Source organism: Scyliorhinus torazame, chromosome 9 (assembly GCF_047496885.1).
Source record: "Scyliorhinus torazame isolate Kashiwa2021f chromosome 9, sScyTor2.1, whole genome shotgun sequence".
In the NCBI taxonomy this organism is placed as follows: Eukaryota; Metazoa; Chordata; class Chondrichthyes; order Carcharhiniformes; family Scyliorhinidae; genus Scyliorhinus; species Scyliorhinus torazame.
In genome coordinates this window covers 82,245,029-82,264,749 of record NC_092715.1, presented here as the reverse complement: position 1 = coordinate 82,264,749, position 19,721 = coordinate 82,245,029, and the positions used below count along the sequence as shown (strand labels likewise).

Genomic DNA, 19,721 nt, shown 5'->3' with positions numbered 1-19,721 from the left:
GCACATCCTCCCCGTGTGTGCGTGGGTTTCCTCCGGGTGCTCCGGTTTCCTCCCACAGTCCAAAGAGGTGCAGGTTAGGTGGATTGGCCATTCTAAATTGCCCTTAGTGTCCAAAATTGCCCTTAGTGTTGGGTGGGGTTACTGGGTTATGGGGATAGGGTGGAGGTGTGGATCCTGGGTAGGGTGCTCTTTCCAAGAGCCGGTGCAGACTTGATGGGCTGAATGGCCTCCTTCTGCACTGTAAATTCTATAAGCTATATTAGGTGCACTTATGTGGAGCAAGAACAATTCTACTTGCACTCTCTATTTGTGAAGTATTTCATCTGACAGAACCTTCCAGACAAGAACTAAAATTTCTCCATTGAAGGGAATAAGAGTTTGAATATACAATCACTCTTAAAGCAGAGCCTTGCTTACTGGGAGCACTTATCAAGAAAATATGGGTGGAATTCCCATTTCCCGTCAATTTCCTAATCCCGTGCTCCCGGTGGGCAAGGCTATGCATCAGGAATGCTCATTTGGAAAGTGTCCCTTAATATAAAAACATTCGGAAATATAAATGACCAAAAGGTATGTGATTTTTACACTAAATGTTCTCAACCTTGTGTTTTTCTTTGCATCACCATTTGACATTAAAAATCTGAAGGCAGTAGTCTAACTGATATTTCGTACCTGGCATATGAACAGTCTCACCATCCTCTGGCTCACCGGTAATTGTTGGTTCACTCGTGTTACCCCGTTCCCAAGACTCAATTTCAGAGGTGGTCCTCGAGTGAGGTGTCGATGCCACGATTGTTTCAGTAGTTTTGTTGTCAGTTTGTACAAAATCAAAGATAATTTTACTCGAATCATCAGTACTCTTTACCAATATTTGAGGTGTTTGTGTGGATCTCCAGTCTTCTGGTCTGTCAAGTGGTGATGATAAAGGAATGTCTGTGTGAATGTCCGAGTCATTTGTTAGCGATTGTGCTACAGAAGGTGAAGTAGGTATTGAAGGGGAAGTTTTGAATTCTTTCAATTCTGTATTCATCTGAACAGATGCTATTGTTATATCTTGGAGATCTTGCTTCAGCTCCTGTGAAGTGCTCTCATGTAAAGAAGACAATACTGTTGTGACTCTGACAGGTTCTGTGATATCCTTTATAACCTTTTGTCCTGTGGATGGCCTTAAAGATGTCGCACTGACTACGGTCTCTTTAGAAATTTCAACATACTTCTTTTGTGCTGGTGAAGCTTCTACTTCTCCAAGTGGAGTGGGGTGTGGATCTGGCGACATTATAGTTCCTGTAACATGTTCTGAAGCATATCCTTCAATAAAATGTGCAGGAATTTTACCCACTATGCTTGGATACGGAGTTGTCTGTGGCACAGATGATACTTTTTCATGCATTTTGATGGGAACTGAATGTGTTGAAGAACTTTCTACTGGATGTAATTTCAAACTGAGGTCTAACAAAGATGTTGCATTAGGCACAATGTCCTCAGTCCTGTTGCCCAATGTCTCTGAAAACTCTTTGTGACTAATGGTTGGTTTTACAATTATCTGACTTGTTCCAATCTCTTCCTTTGTGGAAACATTGTCAAAGATCGATGGCGAAGACAAACTTTCCAGTTCTCGTAATTTAATTTCCTGTGTTGTTTGTTCCGTTGCCTCAATTGTCACCAATTCAGCTTCATGCATTTTTTCAGACAACTCTATAGGTATACCTTCTTTTCCATGTGAAGTAAGTTGTGCAGATGAGGGAGTAAAGTTATTAGTAGATGTATCAGTATGTTCTGTAGGCAACTTTGTCAAAATCAGAGCATGCTCTTCAGAAGAATACACAGAAGCTGCTTTGGTTGGTAAACTTACTGTGTTAGTAGTTGTAAAACCAGGTTGCAATGAAGTCTGTGTAGAAGGGGCAACCGTATCTACTAAGTGGGTAAATGGCTTATCTTCAGTACTTACAAAATCATCGCCAGAAAATTCCCCTTCTATTAAACTGGATACTGGTGAGCCTTCAATGTCCTTACGTTCTGTCATAGGATGCCTGTATTCTTCACTCACATGGGCCTTTGAATCAGTGACCATTTGGTATGTAATTAAATTTTCTGAAAATGTGCTTGAATCACCAATATCCTTTAAAGTCGGCACAGTGAATGTGTATATATCACTCTCTTCTTTACCGCGAATGATATGTGACACATGCTTCTTTGCGTCTACAGAGGGTGAAATAGGTACAGTTTCTAGAGATACATCTGCAACATGTTGAGGTAAAGTTGTAGTCATAGATAATGGTAATATGTCCTTCTCCAATTGTGGTTGAGAGGCTTCTTTTCGAATTTTGTCCAAAGGAACTGTTGTGCCAGCTGCGCTGATCATTCCTTTTTGTTCTGGTGTTACTGTGATTAATGGTGAAGGGAAATCTCCAGATCCAGCAACATCTGTCTCTATCTTACTCAAGACATCAGTGGCAATGTACTTCACTGCCTCAGTGTGACCAATTTCTAATCTTTTCGTAGCATTATGAGTTGGCAAATGAGATGGAGACACCTCATCAATTGTCACTTTTCCACTTTCTATTTCTTCTGTCACATCTGGTATCTTGTCAACATCAATTATAAGGTCTGATACTGTAGTAGTTCCAAATTTCTGTTCTTCTATAATACTGATTCCATTTTTCTTACTGCTAACAAATATTACACTAATATTTTGATGCACTATAGAACTGTCTGTTATTTTATCTTCTGGCAGTTGGTCATCTACCCCATCAAGGACAATGGCTGAGGTTCCTGGTGTCTTGTCATAAGGTTGTGCAGTTCCCCCTTGGATTTCTTTCAGCTCTGCTTTAACTGTTTTGAGCAATGTTTGAAATGATTTATGATCCACTCGACTGCTTGCAGTGCTGGAAATTATTTGTTGTGTATAATTAATTTTGTCACCTGCTTGGATGCTTGGCCTACCAGCCAATTTGGGGTGAAATGTATCCTTCCCTCTTTCCGTTGAAACAGGAGTTTCCGTAGTTACTGGTGAGATTTCCTTCCCATGCGTGCTACTAACAAATACTTCAGGTTCTTTCGCCGAGTCCACTTCACTAGTCCGGGCAGAAGCAACAGTAGAAAACTCCATGACAAACTTAATCTGTGTTAATTCACCAGAACTTTCTTCTTCTGTAAAAGGAAAGGCTGTTTGCTTGCTGCCTTCAGTAGAATACACGAATGGCTCCCTGGGTGTTGGTGACTGCCTGTGATATTCTCCAGATGATTTTGATTGTAGTTCACCGGTAACCTCAATTTTCTCTGGTGCTTCTGATGTGGACACCTCAGATCTTTCCTGATGAAAAGTCACAGTGATTGGTTGAAGTTCCCCTTCTTGTTGGGATCCAATTGTATGAATATCTTCATCAGAGCTTTCCGGCTCAATTAATGAAGTGGTTGTGTCCAATCCTGCTTCCGCAGTCTCTTCACTTATCTTCATGATGCTGTCACTTGTCCCCTCACTTGAGACTTCTTCACTTTCACTGCCTCCACCATCTCCACGAGAAACAGATAGCGAAGTATGATCTTGCTCAACTTTTTCACCAGAACTCTCTTCATCAGCAATCGTAGGATGTGTGTGTGCAACCTTCGCTGTTTTTGTTGTTTCCTCAACTCCTGGAGAAATTCCTGAAGGCATCAAAGCCTCTTTTCCAGGCAGCCCATCCATCTCAGTGACTGGTTTGGCCAGTTCTGTTGTGAATTCAGGAAACTTTTGTTCAGTTGCTGGTGTACCAGTACGATGGGGAACTCCAACATCTATTGCTTTTGTAGAGATTGAAATTAATGTATCAACAGTTTCCTTCTCACCAAACAAAACTGTTAGTGTAGATTTGTCGGTCGGATTTGGATATACTTTTTCTAAGGATTTGTCTATTTCTGATTTTATCTCTGATAAGCCAGATGTAGGTATTCCAGCCTCTCCATGACGAGGTGCTGTGGCATCAGGGTGGAGAGTTTCCCCATCCAAAGATGTTTTGCTCGTCACTGTGACAACATGGCTGCTCATTTGCAAAGTAGAAGAATCTTGAACTACATGCACATGTTGCTCGATGGGAAACATTCCTTCACCTGAACTCTCCATATCTGCAAGTGGTGTTTGTTTCTCAATATCTTTTACTTTTTTTGTGGTTTCTTCAGTTGCTGGAGATTTTTCAACAAGCTCCATATCCTTTTGTGATAGATCTTCAAACTGGGTGAGCACTTTTGTTGTTTCAGATGTGGATTTTTGAGGCTTTTGTTGAATTGCTGGTGTAACAGTGACATGGGGAATTTTCACATCCATTGAACTTGTTGCCACTGAAGCTAATGTTTCAATAGTTTCCTTCTCGCCAACCAAAACTGTGGCTGAAGATGGGTCTGTTGTTTGTGTGTGTACTTTTACAATCATTTTTCCTGTCTTCGATTTTGTCACTGGTAATCCAGATGTTGATATTCCAGCTTCTCTGTCCACCGCAGCTGTGGTATCAGGGTGGAGAGTTTCCCCATCCAAAGATGCTTTGCTCGTCACTGGGACAACATGGTCCACCGCAGCTGTGGTGTCAGGGTGGAGAGTTTCCCCATCCAAAGATGCTTTGCTCGTCACTGGGACAACATGGCTGCTTATTTCTAAAGTAGAAGATTCGAGAAGTCCTTGAGCAACGTGCTTGACAATAAATATTTCTTGACCTGAACTCTCCATATCTGGAAATTGTGTTTGCTTCTCAATATCTTTTTCTGTTTCTGCAGTTACCTCAATCATTGGAAAATTCTCAACCTTTCCTGGCCATTCTTCAATCCCTGTGATCAGCTTTGTTGCTTTTGATGTGGATTCCTGATACTTTTGGGTTGTTGGTGTAACAGCGATATGGGGAAGTCTCACAACTGTTGCCTTTGTCGTGACTGAAACAAACGAATCAACAGTTTTGTCCTGACCAGCAAATATTGGAGCTGAAGATTTGTCTGCTGATTGTGTTGGTGCTTTTACCACCATTGCCTCTTTTTCTGCCTTTGTCTCTGGTGATCCAGATGTGGATGTTGCAGACTCTCCATCGCGTGCAGCTGTAACATCTGTATGACTAGGTTTCCCACCCAGTGAGACTTTGCTCGTCTCTGGAACTACGTGGCTGCTCGTTTCTAAAGAAAACACATCTGGAATTGGCCTGGCAGCTTCTTCAGTAACAATTTCTTCACCTGAACTCTCCATTTCTGTTAAAAGTGATGGTTTCTGCAACTCTTTCAATGATTTTGTGGTTTTCTCAATTGCTGGATATAGCTCAGAAGAGCTCACCATCGTTTTTCCTGGCAGTTCTGTGATCTCTGTGATTACTTTGGTTGCTGCTGATGAAGACTCTTGATCAGTTGCTGGCGTATCAGTGACATGAGAAAGACTTGCGTCCATTGCCTTTGTTATGACTATAATGAGCGAATCAGCAGTTTCCTTCTCATCAACCAAAACTGCAGTTGAAGGTTTGTCAGCCGGTTGTGTATCTAATGTTACCAACACTTTTTCTGTTGCTGCTTTTGTCTCTGGTAATGCAGAGGTGGATAATTCAGTCTCTCTATCACGTGCAGCTGTAACATCTGTATGCAGAGGTTTCCTATCCAGTGAGAGTTTGCTTGTGTCAGATGGTATGTGACTGCTCGTTTCCAAAATAAGAACATCTGGAATTGACCCGATTGGTTCTTTGGTGGGCACTTTTACAGTCAATTTTTCTGTTGCCACTTTTGTCTCTGGTACTCCAGATGTGGACATGCCAGCCTCTCCATCACCTTTGGCTGTAACATCTGTATGAAGAGGTTTCCTATCCAGTAAGATTGTGCTCGTCACTGGAACTACATGGTTGCTCAAAGTCGAAAGGTCTAGAGTTGGCCTGACTGGTACATTGATGGTAAATATTCCTTCACCTGAACTCTCTATATCTGAAAATGGTGTTTGCTTCTCAATATCTTTTTCAGTTTTTGTGGTTTCCTCAGTTGCTGGAGATTTCTCAACTGTCCCCATATCCTTTCCTGGCAGCTCTTTTGTTGCTTCTGATGTGGATCCTTGTGTCTTTTGTTGAATTGCTGGTGTAACAGTGACATGGGGAACTCGCACATCCACTGAACTTGTTGCCACTGAAGCTAATGTTTCAATAGTTTCCTTCTCACCAACCAAAACTGTTGCTGGTAATTTGTCTGCTGGCTCTGTGTGTCCTTCAGCAATCAATTTTCCCATCTCCGATTTTGTCACTGCCAACCCAGATGTGGATATTCCAGCCTCTCTGTCACGTGCAACTGTGGTATCGATGTGGAGAGTTTCTCCATCCAAAGATGTTTTGCTCGTCACGGGGACAACATGGCTGCTCATTTCTAAAGTAGAAACATCTGGAACTACTTGCTCACGCTGGGTGATCGCAAATATTCCTTCACCTGAACTCTCTAAATCTGAAAATGGTGTTTGTTTCTCAATATCTTTTTCCATTTCTGTGGTTTTCTCAATTGCTGGATGTTTCTCAGAAGATGGCTTCCCCACTGTTTTTCCTGATAGCTCTTCAATCTCTGTGATCACCTTTGTTGACTTAGTGACTTGTGGATCTCTTATATCCATTATTTTTGTTGGGAATGTAACTAAGGAATCAACAGTTTCCTTCTCATCTGCAAATATTGCTGTTGAAGATTTGCCTGCTGATTGTGTAGGTGCAAGAACAACAATTGTTTCTCTTTCTGGTTTTGGCTCTGGTGATCCAGATGTGGATGTTTCAGACTTTTTGTCCCGTGCAGCTGTAACGTCTGTTTGACGAGGTTTCCCACCCAGTGAGACGTTGCTCATTTCTGGAGCTACCTGGCTGCTCGTTTCTAAAGTAAACACACTTGGAATTGGTCTGGCTGCTTCTTTGGTAAACATTTCTTCACCTGAACTCTCCATTTCTGTAAAAAGTGATGGTTTCTGCAACTCTTTCTCTGGTTTTGTGGTTTTCTCAATTGCTGGATATTTCTCAGAAGGCTTCGCCACCGTTTCTCCTGACAGCTCTTCAATCTCTGTGAACTCTTTTGTTGCTTCCGATGTGAATTCTTTAGACTTTTGTTCAGTTGCCGGTGTAACCGTGTCATGGGAATCTCTGGCGTCCATTGCCTTTGTTGCGACTAAAATTAATGAATCAACAGTTTCCTTCTCATCAACCAAACCTGTAGCTGAACGTTTTTCAGCCGGTTGTATATCTACTGTTATCAACAATTTTTCTGTTGCTACTTTTGTCTCTGGTACACCAGACGTGGATATTCCAGCCTCTCCATCACGTACAGCTGTAACATCTGTGTGAAGAGGTTTCCTTTCCAGTGAGATTGTGCTCGCCAATGGAATTTCATGGCTGCTCAATGTCGAAAGGTCTAGAGTTGGCCTGACAGGTACTTTGATGGTAAATATTCCTTCACCTGAACTCTCTGTATCTGCAAATGGTGTTTGCTTCTCAATATCTTTTTCTGATTTTGTGGTTTCCTCAGTTGCTGGAGATTTCTCAACAGTCTCCATATCCTTTCCTGGCAGCTCTTCAAACTCTGTGATCACTTTTATTGCTTCTGATGTGGATCCTTGTGTCTTTTGTTGAATTGCTGGTGTAACAGTGACATGGGGAACTCTCACAACCACTGAACTTATTGTCACTGAAGCTAATATTTCAATAGTTTCCTTCTCACCAACCAAAACTGTTGCTGGTAATTTGTCTGCTGGCTGTGTGTGTCCTTCTGCAATCAATGTTCCCATCTCTAATTTTGTCTCTGTTAATCCAGATGTGGATATTCCAGCCTCTCTGTCACGTGCAACTGTGGCATCGATGTGGAGAGTTTCCCCATCCAAAGATGTTTTACTCGTCACTGGGACAACATGGCTGCTCATTTCTAAAGTAGAAACATCTGGAACTACTTGCTCACGCTGGGTGATCACTAACATTCCTTCACCTGAACTCTCTATATCTGAAAATGATGTTTGTCTCCCAATATCTTTTTCCATTTCTGTGGTTTTCTTAATTGCTGGATATTTCTCAGGAGGCTTCCGCACCGTTCCTCCAGATAGCTCTTCAATCTCTGTGATCACTTTTGTTGACTCAGTGACTTGGGTAACACTTATATCCATTGTTTTTGTTGGGACTGAAACTAAGGAATCAACAGTTTCCTTATCATCTGCAAATATTGTGGCTGAAGATATATCTGCTGATTGTGTATGTGCTTTTACAACAATTGTTTCTCTTTCTGCTTTTGGCTCTGGTGATTCAGATGTGGATGTTGTAGACTCTCCATCCCGTGCAGCTGTAACATCTGTATGTCGATGTTTCCCATCCAATAACACTTTGCTCGTTTCGGGATCGACATAGCTGCTCGTTTCTAAAGTAAACACACCTGGAATTGGTCTGGCTGCCTCTTTGGTAAACATTTCTTCACCTGAACTCTCCATTTCTGTAAAAAGTGATGGTTTGTGCCACTCTTTCAATGGCCTTGTGGTTTTCTCAATTGCTGGATATTTCTCAGAAGGCTTCCCCACTGTTTTTCCAGATAGTTCTTCAATCTCTTTGATCACTTTTGTTGCTTCTATTGTGGGTTCTTTAGACTTTTGTTCAGTTGCCGGTGTAACCGTGACATGGGAATCTCTTGCATCCATTTCCTTTGTTGTGAGTAAAACTAATGAATCAACAGTTTCATTCTCATCAACCACACCTGCAGCTGAAGGTTTTTCGGCCAGTTGTGTAACTAATGTCACCAACAATTTTTCTGTTGCTACTTTTGTCTCTGGGACTCCAGACGTGGATATTCCAGCCTCTCCATCACGTACAGCTGTAACATCTGTGTGAAGAGGTTTCCTTTCCAGTGAGATTGTGCTCATCACTGGAATTACATGGCTGCTCATTGTCGAAAGGTCTAGAGGTGGCCTGACAGGTACTTTGATGGTAAATATTCCTTCACCTGAACTCTCTATATCTGAAAATGGTGTTTGTTTCTCAATATCTTTTTCTGACTTTGTGGTTTTCTCAGTTGCTGGAGATTTCTCAACTGTCTCCATACCCTTTCCTGGCAGCTCTTCAAACTCTGTGATCACTTTTATTGCTTCTGATATGGATCCTTGTGTCTTTTGTTGAATTGCTGGTGTAACAGTGACATGGGGAACTCTCACAACCACTGAACTTGTTGCCACTGAAGCTAATGTTTCAATAGTTTCCTTCTCGCCAACCAAAACTGTTGCTGGTAATTTGTCTGCTGGCTGTGTGTGCCCTTCTGCAATCAATGTTCCCATCTCCGATTTTGTCACTGCTAATCCAGATGTGGATATTCCAGCCTTTCTGTCGCGTGCAACTGTGGCATCGATGTGGAGAGTTTCCCCATCCAAAGATGTTTTACTTGTCACTGGGACAACATGGCTGCCCATTTCTGAAGTAGAATCATCCAGAACTACTTGCTCACGCTGGGTGACCGTAAATATTCCTTCACCAGAACTCTCTATATCGGAAAATGGTGTTTGTCTCTGAATATCTCTTTCCATTTCTGTGGTTTTCACAATTGCTGGATATTTCTCAGAAGGCTTCCCCACCATTTTGCCAGATAGCTCTTCAATCTCTGTGATCACTTTTGTTGACTCAGTGAGTTGGTCCATTATTTTTGTTGGAACTGGAACGAAGGGGTCAACAGTTTCCTTCTCATCTGATACCGTTGTAGCTGAAGATTTGTCTGCTGATTGTGTAGGCTCTTTCACAGCAATTGTTTCTCTTTCTGGTTTTGTCTCTGGTGATTCAAATGTGGATGTTGTAGACTCTCCATCCCGTGCAGCTGTAATATCTGTATGACGAGGTTTCCCTTCCAGTGAGACTTTGCTTGTTTCGGGAACTACATGGCTGTTCGTTTCTAAAGTAAACACACCTGGAATTGGTCTGGCTACTTCTTTGGTAAACATTTCTTCCCCAGAACTCTCAATTTCTGTAAAAAGCGATGGTTTCTGCAACTCTTTCAATGGTTTTGTGGTTTTCTCAATTGCTGGATATTCCTCAGACATCTTCCCCACCATTTTTCCAGATAGTTCTTCAATCTCTGTGATCACTTCTGTTGCTTCTGATGTGGAATCTTTAGACTTTTGTTCAATTGCCGGTGTAACCGGGACATGGGATTCTCTTGCGTCCATTGCCTTTGTTGTGACTAAAAGTAATGAATCAACAGGTTCCTTCTCATCAACCAAACCTGTGGCTGAGGGTTTTTCAACTGGTTGTGTATATACTGTTACCAACAATTTTTGTGTTTCTACCTTTGACTCTGGTAAAGCAGAGGTGGATAATCCAGCCTCTCCATCAAGTGCAGATGTAACATCTGTATGAAGATTTTTTCTATCCAGTGAGAGTTTGCTTGTGTCAGGTACTATATGACTGCTCGTTTCTAAAGTAGAAACATCTGGAATTGATCTATCGGGTTCTTTGATGGGCACTTTTACAGGCAGGTATTCTGCTGCTGCTTTTGTCATTGGTACTCCAGATGTGAGTATTCCATTCTCTTCATCATGTACAGCTGTAACATCTGTGTGAAGAGGTTTCCTATCCAGTGAGATTGTGCTCGTCACTGGAATTACATGGCTGGTCAATGTTGAAAGGACTAGAGGTGGCCTGACAGGTACTTTGATGGTAAATATTCCTTCACCTGAACTCTCTATATCTGAAAATGGTGTTTGCTTCTCAATATCTTTTTCTGATTTTGTGGCTTCCTCAGTTGCTGGAGATTTCTCAACTGTCTCCATATCCTTTCCTGGCAGCTCTTCAAACTCTGTGATCACTTTTATTGCTTCCAATGTGGATCCTTGTGTTTTTTGTTGAATTGCTGGTGTAACAGTGACATGGGGAACTCGCACATCCACTGAACTTGTTGCCACTGAAGCTAATGTTTCAATAGTTTCCTTCTCACCAACCAGAACTGTTGCTGGTAATTTGTCTGCCGGCTGTGTGTGCCCTTCAGCAATCAATTTTTCCATCTCCGATTTTGTCACTGCTAATCCAGATGTGGATATTCCAGCCTCTCTCTCACGTGCAACTGTGGCATCGATGTGGAGAGTTTCCCCATCCAAAGAGGTTTTGCTCGTCACTGGGACAACATGGCTGCCCATTTCTAAAGTAGAAACATCTGGAACTACTTGCTCACGCTGGGTGACCGCAAACATTCCTTCACCTGAACTCTCTATATCTGAAAATGGTGTTTGTCTCTGAATATCTCTTCCTATTTCTGTGGTTTTCTCAATTGCTGGATATTTCTCAGATGGCTTCCCCACCGTTTTTCCTGACTGCTCTTCAATCTCTGTGATCACTTTTGTTGCTTCCGATGTGGATTCTTTAGACTTTTGTTCAGTTGCCGGTGTAATCGTGACATGGGAAATTCTTGTGTCCATTGCCTTTGTTGTGAGTAAAACTAATGAATCAACAGTTTCCTTCTCATCAACCAAACCTGTAGCTGAAGGTTTTTCAGCCGGTTGTGTATTTAATGTTACCAACAATTTTTCTGTTGCTGCTTTTCTCTCTGATACTCCAGATGTGGGTAATCCAACTTCTCCATCACGTACAGCTGTAACATCTGGATGAAGAGATTTCCTATCCAGTGAGATTGTGCTTGTCACTGGAATTACATGGCTGCGCAATGTTGAAAGGTCTAGAGTTGGCCTGATGGGTACTTTGATGGTAAATATTCCTTCACCTGAACTCTCTATATCTGAAAATGGTGTTTGCTTCTCAATATCTTTTTCTGATTGTGTGGTTTCCTCAGTTGCTGGAGATTTCTCAACTGGCTCTATATCCCTTCCTGGCAGCTCTTCAAACTCTGTGATCACTTTTGTTGCTTCTGATGTGGACCCTTGTGTCTTTTGCTGAATAGCTGGTGTAACAGTGACATGGGGAACTCTCACATCCACTGAACTTGTTGCCACTGAAGCTAATGTTACCACAGTTTCCTTCTCACCAACCAAAACTGTTGCTGTTAATTTGTCAGCCGGCTGTGTGTGTCCTTCAGCAATCAATTTTCCCATCTCCGATTTTGTTACTGGTAATTTAGATGTGGATATTCCAGCCTTTCTGTCACGTGCAACTGTGGCATCGATGTGGAGAGTTTCCCCATCCAAAGATGTTTTGCTCGTCACGGGGGCAACATGGCTGCTCATTTCTGAAGTAGAAACATCTGGAACTACTTGCTCACGCTGGGTGATCACTAACATTCCTTCACCTGAACTCTCTATATCTGAAAATGGTGTTTGTCTCCCAATATCTTTTTCCATTTCTGTGGTTTTCTTAATTGGTGGATATTTCTCAGAAAACCTCCCCACCGTTCTTCCAGATAGCTCTTCAATCTCTGTGATCACTTTTGTTGACTCAGTGACTTGGGTAACTCTTGTTTCTGTTGTGACTGGAATTAAGGACTCAACAGTTTCCTTCTCATCTACAAATGGTGTTTGTTTCTCAATACTTTTTTCTGGTTTTGTGGTTTCCTCGGTCGCTGGAGTTTTCTCACCAATCTCCATATCCTTTCCTGACAGCTCTTCAAACTCTGTGATCACTTTTATTGCTTCTGTTCTGGGTTCCTGAGATTTATGTTCAGTTGATGGTGTAACGGTGACATAGGAAATTCTCACATCCACTGACCCTGTTGTGACTGAAACTAATGAATCTACAATTGCCTTCTCATCAGCAAGTGTTGTAGCTGAAGATTTGTCAGTCAGTGACGTGAGTACTGTTATGAATGTTTTTTCTTTTTCTGCTTTTGTCTCTGGTAATCCAGATGTGAATATTCTTTGCTCTCCATCGCGTGCAACTGTAGCATCTGTAGAAATAGGTTTCCCATCTAGTGATATTTCACTCATCACTGGAACTGCATAACTGCTCGTTTCAAAAGTGTAAATATCTGGAACTGGCCGACTGGGTTCTTTGATGGTAAAAATTCCTTCACCAGCGCTCTCAACTTTTGAAAATGGAGTGACTTGTGGTTCTGTTTTTCTCTGTATGTCAGAACGTGCAGTGTGTGCTTTTTCTGTCAGTTTTTCTGTCTTTGTAGCTGGCTGAATTGTTTCCAACGTGAATACACCAGCCTCTCTGTCAATTCCAGGTGTAACAGTACCTCCCTTGCCTCCCTCAGTTAGAGGTGACGCAGTCATGCTGGATGCAGTTACCTTGTGGTCTGATACAGTGCCAGCCATTTCTCGATCAAAACTCTCAACAACTCTGAATGGAGTTGAAGTGGACCAAATATCTTTGTACCCTTCAGTCAGTGTCGCAGCTCGTAGGATTGATGTTTTTGCGGAGATTTCTGAACCTGTTCCTGGTTTCTTCACAATAACTGTTCCCGTTGTTGTTTCTGTGAGAGCACCCGAAACGGTACTTTCATATCTTTCTTCAGAACTCTCAGCCTCTTCTTCCGAACTGAATGCTCCCAGTGATATGCTGTCTTGAGACTCAGTGGAATGAAATGCCTTTTCTCCCTCGTATGTTGAAGTTGAAATTCCTTCTGATGCTGCGATTTCTGTCCTTTCTGCTGGCAAGACCACTGTTTCTGTTGATGTCGCCCTTGCTTTAGATGTATGTGAATCAGTTTCCTTTGATGCTGTTGTAACAACCAAATGGTGCTCTTCTTTCAATGCTTCTGTCACTGAAATTTCCTTGTGTTTCTCTGGATCCTTTCTGGTTGATTGGGCATCGTGTGTGACTGGTGAGCTGATCCAGTGTTCTCCATCTTCCAACCCAGAATGAATTGTTACTGGGTCTTTTGTACCTCCTAGAATTTCAGTATTTTCACCCGTAGAAATTATTTTCACTCTCTCAGTCGAGATTCCTAGTTCTTGTTTTCCAGCAATTTCACTTGCAATCATTAAATGAGTCTTAGCACCATTTTCTGTAATATCCACATCCTGTATCCCTTTTATGGTGGGTGATACACTTTCCAGTTGGCCTCCCTTTGCTTCCTCCCCATTTAGTTTCGGATATGGGGGGTCAAATTCCATCCGGCTCTTTCCATTAAGGAAGCTGAGAGATGGAGGCACATCTTCCATTGAAGCTGCTGTTGGTGCTTGTGGTTCAAATGGAATTCTACTAAAGTCAAAATCCCCACTGCCTTCTGTTTCATCATTCCCTGACACAGCAATATGAATATGTAGCATGTGAATCTGGGAACCTCTTGTCATGTCTTCAGTTGGTTGATCGTGTGGTAATCGAATTGATTCGGTAGTAGTAATTTTGTCAGCTTCGGGTTCTTCTGGCTCAAGCTCTGAAATTAAATTGACAAAGCACATGTCAGCTATAGACATAGAAACATGGGATAGGAGTAAGCTATTCAGTCACTCAAGCCTATTCTGCCTCCCAATTAGCATAATTTCATTGCTGACCTGGGGCGAGATTCTCCGAGCCCCCGCCGGGTCGGAGAATCGCCGGGGGCTGGCGTGAATCCCGCCCCCGCTGGTTGCCGAATTCTCCACCACTGGATATTCGGCGGGGCCGGGAATCGCGCTGCGTCAGTTGGCGGGGTCGTCCCCCCCCCCCCCCGCGAATCTCCGGCCCGAATGGGCCGAAGTCCCGCCGCTAAAATGCCTGTCCCGCCGGCGTAAATTAAACCACCTACCTTACCGGCGGGACAAGGCGGCGCGGGCGGGCTCCGGGGTCCTGGGGGGGGACGTGGGGCGATCTGGCCCCGGGGTGTGCCCCCAGGGTGGCCTGGCCCGCGATCGGGGCCCACCGATCGGGGCCCACCGATCCGTGGGCGGGCCTGTGCCTTGGGGGCACCAAAGGCCTTTTCCGCCAGCTGGCGGTGCGGAAATTCGTCCGGTGCGGGCCTAGCCCCTTAAGGTTGGGGCTCGGCCCCCAAAGATGCGGAGCATTCCGCACCTTTGGGGAGGCGCGATGCCCGACTGATTTGCGCCGTTTTGGGCGCCAGTCGGCGGACATCGCGCCGTTTCCGGAGAATTTCGCACCTGTATCTCAGCACCTTTGATCCACCTTGGTTCCAAGTCCCTTAATACCCTTAACTTACAAAATTCTAGAAATCTCAGTTTTTAAATGTTCAATTGAATGAGCTTCAGTAAGAGAGAGACTTCTAGGTTTCCACTCGCTATAAAAATGTGCTTCTGCTCTGGTTCCAAAGAATATGAAAGATTTTTTTCTCGGAAGCTCCTAGAATATCCCTGAAATCCCCTCCGGCCATTCTCTGGCAGCGGGATTCTCTGCTCCGCCACTATCAATGGAATTTCCATTGAAGCAACCCCACGTTGCTGGGAAATTCACGGGCGGGGCTGTGCTGCCAGCTAGACCAGAGAGTCCCGCCACCAGAGATTGGCCGGAGAATTCCATCAGTGACCTCCATAATGAAACTTTATTTCAAATACAACATCGAGAACTCCAATTAATCTCTCGGTGTTTTGCCCACTTCCAGTTCACAGATTTGAAAAGACAGGCACATACACACTTCTTTTGTGATAATGGTTGAGGGAAAATAGTTATTAGACTTAGCCAGTGAACAGAATTATTACAAAGGTTGGAAATGCAATACAAAAACAGAAAATGCAGGATACATTTAACAGTTTAGTCAGCAACTATGGAGAAAATAGATATTGCTTGGAAGGAGGCGAGGATAGAGGCCGGCGGTCATGAGAAATTGGTGAGTTGGCATCATGACCAATAGCGGACAGCTCCCCACCTTCACTAATATTAAGTGCTGGACGCGGTCCATGGTGGAACTTCCTGCCCCACCTCCACTTGGGTCCCTTAAGTGCACAATTAACGCCCACTTAAGGTCTCTTCCCACCTTCGGTGCAGTCTTCCCAGTTCCAGGTGGGCCTACAACAAACAGCCTGCATGCCTGGTAAAACTGTGCAGGCTTCTTTTCAGTTTGAGGTCTCCCTTCATTTGCTCTAGTCCTCACATGATCGAGGGCATGGACAATGGGATGGGGGTGGAATGACCCTCTGACCCCAATGCCCTCCTGCAATTTCAGCACATTTTTTATGCGGTGGGAAGGCAGGAATTGGTTCCATCTGCAGCCACAGCTTCCACTGTGGCATTGCCAAGAGCCAGTCAGAATGAACAGGTGCTGGGGTTTGTGGCTCTGGCTGGCTTCCCACAGGTGAGCTTTATATACTGTAATGATCAGGACCACTTAGATCACCCAAGAGTATACATCAACTGCATGGGCTTCCACTCCAGCAATGGTATGCAATAATAAAAAATATCTTTTTGCAGGTGTCCACAAAATTCCAGGGAGTTATCATGATATATTCCTCCTGAAATGGTCCACCCTCCTTGGTCTCTCCTCACCTTGGAGCCGACTAACTAGCTGGCTGCTTGGAGACATGGGGTACCCACCTAAAAGATCGTATTTGACACTCTTGAGGGACCCAATCCATGGGGCCCAGGAGCATCACAATGAAAGCCACACAGAGGATGTGTCACTAAGCAGGCCATCAGCGTGCTAAAGATGCCTGGACAGCTCTGGAGAGATACTTCAATATGCACGACCCAGGATTTCCATAATGGTTGTGGTTCGCTGCACTTGTACAAAATTGTGAACCTGGATCTTCAGGAGGAAGAAGACACAGAGCACGGGACCTCTTTGAAGGATGAGGAGGAAGAATGTAATGTGACCAATGCATAGCAATAACATGCACTACTGTCCAAAGATGGCTGGAATTCCATCATAATAGCAAGGTTCTGTTCTGTTCCACCCGTACATCCATCAGGCAGCCACATAAAAAAGCCAGTTAAGTTGTGGTCACCATCCCTACCACCGAGGGAGGTGGTGGCATTGTGGTTTTGTCACTGTGCTTCTAATCCAGAGACCCAGGCTTTGGGATCCGAGTTTGAATTTCACCATGGTGGTGATTCGATGGTGAAATTTGAATTCGCTAAAAATCTGGAATTAGTCTAATGATGACCATTTACCATTGTCAATGAATGCCCTTTGGGGATAGGAAATCTGCCATTCTTACCTGGTCTGGCCTACATGTGAATCCAGAGCCACAGCAACTCTGAACTATCTGCTGAAATAACCTAGTCAGCCATACAGTTCTGGGGTATCCAGGGAAGGGTTACAAATGCTAGCCCAGCCAGCAATGTCTACATCCCATGAATTTTTAAAAACGCACCACCACACAAAACCTTCACCGCCACCTCCTTTCCCCCAACCTGAGAACAATCCTGCAATCAATCAAACGCCCATTTAAAGTCACCTATTACTCAGTGTTCAATTTTGTCTTATCGTTCATTACAAGTAAAACGATCACTTGCCAGTTATGCTACTTATGTGGCTCAAAAATGAAATGTAAACTTAATGATATAATATTGTGTAACACATCGATCCATCGGCATAACTTTGTGCAAACACAAATTCTCCGGAACACAGGAACAGGAGTATGCCATTAAGCCCATCAAGCCTGCTCCACCATTTAATACGGTTATGGCCAAAGACATTTCTTCTCATCTCAGTCCTAAGTGGCAACCCCCTTATTTTGAGCAAGAGGAGGTTGTTCGGCCCGTCAAGCCTGCTCTGCTATTCATAGAATTTACAGTGCAGAAGGAGGCCATTTGGCCTTTCGAGTCTGCACCGCCTCTTGGAAAGAGCACCCTACCCAAGGTCAACACCCCCACCCTATCCCCATAACCCAGTAACCCCACCCAACACTAAGGACAATTTTGGACACTAAGGGCAATTTAGCATGGCCAATCCACCTAACCTGCACATCTTTGGACTGTGGGAGGAAACCGGAGCACCCGGAGGAAACCCACGCACACACGGGGAGGATGTGCAGACTCCACACAGACAGTGACCCAAGCCGGAATCGAACCTGGGACCCTGGAGCTGTGAAGCAATTATTCCCATGCTACCGTGCTGCCCGTATTCATTACGATCATGGCTGATCATCCAACTTAATAGCCTAATCCCACTTCCCCCCCATATCTTTTGATCCCCTTCGCCCTAAAGTGCTATACCTAACTGAGATCACCTCTCATTCTTCTAAACTCCAGAGAATGCAGGCTCGGTTTGCTCAATCTCTCTTCATAAGCCTTTCCTGCCATACCTGGAACAGGTCACCTGGAACAAGTCTGGTGAACCTTTGTTGCACTCCCTCAATGGCAATAATATATTTTCTGTGATAAGAGGACCAAAACTGTGCGCAGTACTCCAGATGTGGTCTAACCAAGCTTCTATACTTGAAGCAAGACCTCACTACATCTATACTCAAATATACTCCTCTTGTGATAAAAACAAAGCTTCCATTAGCCTTCTTAAGAGCTTGCTGCATCTGCATGTTAGCCTTCAGTAACATATGGACAAGGACACTCGGGTCTCTTTGTACAACTACACTTTCTAATTTCCTACCATTTAGAAAATACTCTGCACAACTGTTCCTTCTACCAAAAGGGATTACCTCACATTTTTTTACATTATATTCCATCTGCCAGGTTCTTGCCCAATCACCACTTCTGTCCAAATCTTCCTGTAGCCACTTCACATCTTCCTCACAACACACATTTCCACCTAGCTTTGTATCATCTGTGAATTTGGAAATATTACATTTGGTCCATATCCCAATCATTGTGGGCTGGGTCCCAAATATTGATCCTTGTGGTACCCTGCTGGCCACAGCCTGCCAACACAAGGATGACCCATTTATTCCTACTCTCTGTTTTCAACCTGTTAGCCAATCCTCAATCCATGACAGTACCCCGCGTGCTTTTACTTTGCTAATTAACCTCCTGTAGGGGGATTTATCGAAAGCCTTCTGAAAGTCCAAATATACTACATCCATCCACTCTCCTATCAATTTTGTTAGTGACATCTTCAAAAAACCTAACAAGTTCGTTAAACATGATTTCTCATTTGTAAATCCATGCTGACTATGCCCAATCAGATCATGATCGTCCAAGTGTCTACTTATCATAGTTTTTTTACTCTTCCTCTTCCTAATACTTCGACATGATGCAACCCCTCTGGCTTCAGCAGAGGCAGAGTCAGCCTGTTCAGATTTTTGCTCTGGCTGCTGATATGGTCCCTGTTCTCTGGGTTTTAAAACCTACAAAGGTTCCACCAAAGATTACTCCACCTGCGCCTGTGCAGGGACAGGCTCAACCATCAGAACATAAGGCAGTATTGGAAAGGCACCAGGGGGCCGGAGGCAGAAGTGGAACTGTTTCATCATTAGCCCTCTCATGGCCCACCAAAGTTTCTCTGCTAGCAATGAGAACACTCAGGGTGGCCCTGAGTGGCCGCCTCTTGGATTTCACCAATCCCATTTAATGTGCAAGGCCTTGGTGAAGGCCAGCAGGCGCTCCTCTGATAGCTTCATTTGATGTTCTACACCATGTTCTACACCTCTTTCCATGGACATAAAGACATTGTATCATTAATGCTTGTGACAGACTCCTTCACTCTTGCTGCAAGTATGCTCAGCACAGCTGTAAATTCTGCCAGTGCACTGCACACTCTTTGGTGCTACTTCAGTCGTATTCTGTTCTCCCACAGCCTCCGTCCAACTCAGTGAACCTTGGAAATGTTGTGCACCCTCTGGCACAGGCTCACCACTAATGTCCCTGTACCTACCATCTCTCCTTCCTCACCTGTGATGTGCGAGTCACTAGGTGACAAGCTCTTAGCTATCTCTCTGGAGTGTGAATATCTGGACTGGTGCATTGTCTGCATGAGTTCTGTGATGGTGCGCCCCTCAGAGAGAATGGCTTGCTCTGAGGAATTATCACAATCCTCCT

The 19,721-nt window shown here is 43.8% G+C and overlaps 1 protein-coding gene across 3 annotated transcripts in view; it reads right to left on the bottom strand.

The window, feature by feature from the left end:
• Nucleotides 1-19,721, bottom strand: part of LOC140429353 (uncharacterized) — a 272,337-nt gene that overhangs the window by 72,262 nt on the left and 180,354 nt on the right. For all 3 annotated transcript variants that reach the window (XM_072516214.1, XM_072516215.1, XM_072516216.1), the window contains exon 9: nt 673-14,235. In XM_072516214.1, coding sequence (XP_072372315.1) covers nt 673-14,235 — 13,563 coding nt within the window. The remainder of the gene's footprint in view (nt 1-672; nt 14,236-19,721) is intronic.